This window comes from Octopus bimaculoides, chromosome 25 (genome assembly GCF_001194135.2).
Source record: "Octopus bimaculoides isolate UCB-OBI-ISO-001 chromosome 25, ASM119413v2, whole genome shotgun sequence".
In the NCBI taxonomy this organism is placed as follows: Eukaryota; Metazoa; Mollusca; class Cephalopoda; order Octopoda; family Octopodidae; genus Octopus; species Octopus bimaculoides.
Window position 1 is genome coordinate 5,824,449 of NC_069005.1, and position 4,456 is coordinate 5,828,904.

The following is a 4,456-nucleotide window of genomic DNA, read 5'->3' on the forward strand; positions in this document are numbered from 1 at the left end:
ATATATATGTGTGTGTGTGTGTGTGTGTGTATATATATTGTTTAGATCATTAGTGTTTTTTGATTCGTAATGTATTAATTTTATTCTTGAAGCGCCAGTGGGAGCAGCAGTTTGAACCATCCTTCCCGTCTTACTACGTCTAGCGAAGCTTCTGTAGCATTGGACAACAACAAGAACAAGGTGAGGAGATAATTAACTATTTAAATAAATTTAATAACGATATGAGATATCCAAATATGTAATCTTTTGTCTGTCCAAACCATTTCCATAAGTTCATTCTAAACGTCTTTTTGTTTTTGGAGATTGATCTGGGTTTAATCAATGGATAATATGCGTTTGAACTGTATTCGTTCGTCTGTTACATGTATTTATTTGTGTGGCGTTAGACTATCGGCAAATAGTGAAACTATTAATGAAGTATCTAAATAAGAAGGGAGATAATTATATATTGTTATATTTCGGGACGGCCATTTTTTTCTTCCCCATTGCCAAATAAATTCTTTCTTCATTCGTTTATTGTTCTAATTTTATCTTATGTTCATTGTCTGGAAATCTTTCAACATACGATTTCACGTCAGGAATCTTACAAAACAAATTCATAAACGTAACGATAGCTGCTATACATAGGCGCAGGAGTGGCTGTGTGGTAAGTAGCTTGCTTACCAACCACATGGTTCCGGGTTCATTCCCACTGCGTGGCACCTTGGGGAAGTGTCTTCTACTATAGCCTCGGGCCGACCAAAGCCTTGTGAGTGGATTTGGTAGACGGAGACTGAAAGAAGCCCGTCATATATATGTTTGTGTGTCTGTGTCTGTCCCCCCAGCATCATTTGTCAACCGATGGTGGTGTGTTTAAATTCCCGTAACTTAGTGGTTTGGCAAAAGAGACTGATAGAATAACTACTAGGCTTACAAAGAATAAGTCCTGGCATTGAATTGCTCGACTAAAAGGCGGTGCTCCAGCATGGCCGCAGTCAAATGACTGAAACAAGTAAAAGGGTAAAAAGAGTATTTAAATGCATTTAGTATCAAGGGGAGATAATTATATTGGAATGGCGATATTAACAATAAAGATTATAATATTTTTTTATTGTTAACCTTCTCTTTACTAGTAAAACATTATAAATCTATCAATATCTATTCAAAAATTGCGATCAATTTCATCTCTAGTCTTTCATTAAAAAGGTCATGGGGAAATATTACCTTAGTGGGGAACAGGTGACTGTTGGCAACTAATATTGTTGCACCTGTGTGAGCATCAAAATAATGGTGATGATGATGAAATAGCATGTTGTTGTTTATGATGATGATGTTGTTAAAGTTGTGTTGCAACTGCTCAGCCCTAACGAGGTCTATAATCAAGGGCATTCCAAATGTGACCATCCCAACTGTTTGTATGTTTAGAACTGCCTTTTCTGGTGTGCTTTACTTGACTAGAAGAGAAATAGTAGTAGTAGTAGTAGTAGTTTAATGTCAGATTGGTCATGATTACATTATTTACAATGGACAGATAGATGTCCTCACCTCTTGTTTGTTGTTACCACAACGTTTCGGCTGATTTACTCTCCAGCCTTCATAAGTACGTAAAAGCACCCACTACACTCTCGGAGTGGTTGGCGTTAGGAAGGGCATCCAGCCGTAGAAACTTTGTCAAATCAGATTGGAGCCTGGTGCAGCCATCTGGTTTCACCAGTCCTCAGTCAAATCGTCCAACCCATGCTAGCATGGAAAGCGGACGTTAAACGATGATGATGATGATTAACTCCACCACTGTCACCACACCATCACCATCATCCCCCACCCCTCTATCATCACAATCATCACCATAACTACTGCTGTCAGCGCCACCACCACCAGCACCACTACTACCTCTACCATCACCACCACCATCATCATCACCATCACCACCATCATTGTCTCGAAAGCCATAAGCTTTGTATAACTTTTCCTTTTTGTTTTTTTCAGACTTTTGATGATATTGATGAATATGAGCCTGAAGAAATCTACACCGATTCCAGTACATTTCTGAAGGTAAGTTCTATGTCTGCTGTGGGATTTAGACAAATTTTTTTTACACGCAGAAATCAAATTAATTTTTGTGGTCATCTTAGTTGTAATATAGTTATGTCCAGTATATATATATATATAGGCGCAGGAGTGGCTGTGTGGTAATATACAATGATATAATAGAAATTGTTGTATTTGGGGATGGTCATGTTGCCAGTTTAGCCAATAAAAACACACGCTCTGTATATTTGGTGTTAATTTGCTTCAGCTTTATATTACATTACATTACATTAATCCTATTTCGGCCAGAGTTCTTTCGTCACACTTCTGTGACCTCATCAGTGGTCCTTTGCTTTCTTCTCTCTTATGTGTGTGTGTCCCTCCTTGCTAACGATCAGCCATCTGTTTCAACACACGATTTCACATAAAAAATCTTGCAAAACAAATATATAAACGGAAGATATAATAGAAGTTTTTAAACATCGACTGGTTATGGCAGTAAAATAGGAATGAAAAGGCCCCGTAGAGAAAGAAAATGGTTGAAAACTACTGCTTTGGGCAATAAAAACCCCATCAGTCTTCTCGGAGCTCTTTTTGGTAGACCGATAAATACATTTCTAGCTATTTGGCTATCATTAATAATGCAAGAGAGACAACCCTTAGATGACTTTGGGCCGATTTTCTATAAACGAAGCTATATTCTCTTGTATAGAGATTGCATTTGTCCACCAGGGAGCGTCTCGGGATGATTGATGGGGCTTGGACACTTGTTTTCTTGAGAGTGAATCTCCGTGGCAAATGGCAGTGAAAAACGGCCATCTTCTTTATAATTCCAATATATCACAAGCCAAAATCAGACTGGAACTTACTGCAGCTCTCTGGTCTACTGGTTCTAGTCAAACCATTCATTTCCCATGCCAGCATGGGAAATGGATGCTAAATGATGATGATATGGGCTTCTTTCAGTTTCCGTCTAACCCATGCCAGCATGGAAAAACAGATGTTAAATGATGAGGATATGGGCTTCTTTCAGTTTCCGTCTAACCCATGCCATCATGGAAAACAGATGTTAAATGATGAGGATATGGGCTTCTTTCAGTTTCCCTCTAACCCATGCCAGCATGGAAAAACAGATGTTAAATGATGAGGATATGGGCTTCTTTCAGTTTCCGTCTCCTGAATCCACTGATATTAGCTTGAGGTCCAAGGTGTCCACACAGTGGGATTGAACTCAAGACGATGTATTTAGGAAGCATACTTTTTCCACACACCCACCTCCGCACCCACAGCCACCCTTGTCAATGTTTGTGATTATAAAATACTTCCTGGATGGTTTCTTTATTATTTCATTTTTATTTTTTTATTTCCTCTCTGCAGGGGACACAAAGTGCGAACCCTCACAATGATTACTGCCAGCATTTTGTCGACACTGGTGAGCGACCTCAGAATTTCATCCGAGATGTTGGTAAGATTTAAGGCTCTTTTTTTTTAACCTTTATAACATTGCCCCCACATATATATATGTATGTATGTATATCTATGTGTGTGTGTATGTCTTTGTGTCTGTGTTTGTCCCCCACCACTGCTTGACAACCGGTGCTGGTGTGTTTGTGTCCCTATAACTTAGTGGTTCGGCAAGAGAGACCGATAGAATAAGTTCCAGGTTTAAAAGATAAGCACTGGGGGCGATTCATTCAACTAAAAATTTAAGGTGGTGCCCCAGCATGGCCAGGGTCTAATGACTAAAACTAGTAAAAGGTAAAAAGATATCTCATAGTTACAAGATTTGGATAATGTGATTGTTTATTTTTAGAATGACATTGTCGGGTAGGTGTGAGAGGTTGGATCTGACCAGTTTGAACATAAAACAGATGAGAGACATTTTGGGTTGGATGCAACCAGTTTAAATGCCAAAAGGTTAAGCTTCTGTGGAATTCATGTTTTGCAGGATTGGCCAACAGATTTGAAGAATATCCGAAATTACGGGAACTGATCCGACTTAAAGACAGTTTAATTGGGAAGTCAAACACTCCTCCAATGTAAGTGGTGTCTTATTTCGTATTTGAGGCAGTTTGTGCTGTAGTAGGTAACCACTACAACAGGACAGGCCACTGCCTGTTGTGTTGTAGTGGTTTTTACAGGGTATGACCATTGCATGCACATACACACACACACACTCGCATTCACACGCACACAAGCACTCACTCACACAAGCACTCACTCACACAAACACTCACTCACACAAACACACACAAACACACTAACGCACAAACACTCATGTGCAAACACACACACACACACACACACACACTCTCACACATGCACAACACTCATGTGAACATGCACGCACACACACACACTCACATACACATTCACGCACACACAGTCATGCGCGCACACTCACTCACGCACGCAACACCACACACACTCGCGCGCGCACGCACACACT

The 4,456-nt window shown here is 39.8% G+C and overlaps 1 protein-coding gene across 1 annotated transcript in view; it reads left to right on the forward strand.

Moving 5' to 3' along the window:
- LOC106879257 (N6-adenosine-methyltransferase non-catalytic subunit) overlaps positions 1-4,456 on the forward strand; it is a 13,066-nt gene that overhangs the window by 3,290 nt on the left and 5,320 nt on the right. The window contains exons 3-6 of the mRNA XM_052976808.1: positions 93-180; positions 1,966-2,031; positions 3,385-3,472; positions 3,956-4,046. Coding sequence (XP_052832768.1) covers positions 93-180; positions 1,966-2,031; positions 3,385-3,472; positions 3,956-4,046 — 333 coding nt within the window. The remainder of the gene's footprint in view (positions 1-92; positions 181-1,965; positions 2,032-3,384; positions 3,473-3,955; positions 4,047-4,456) is intronic.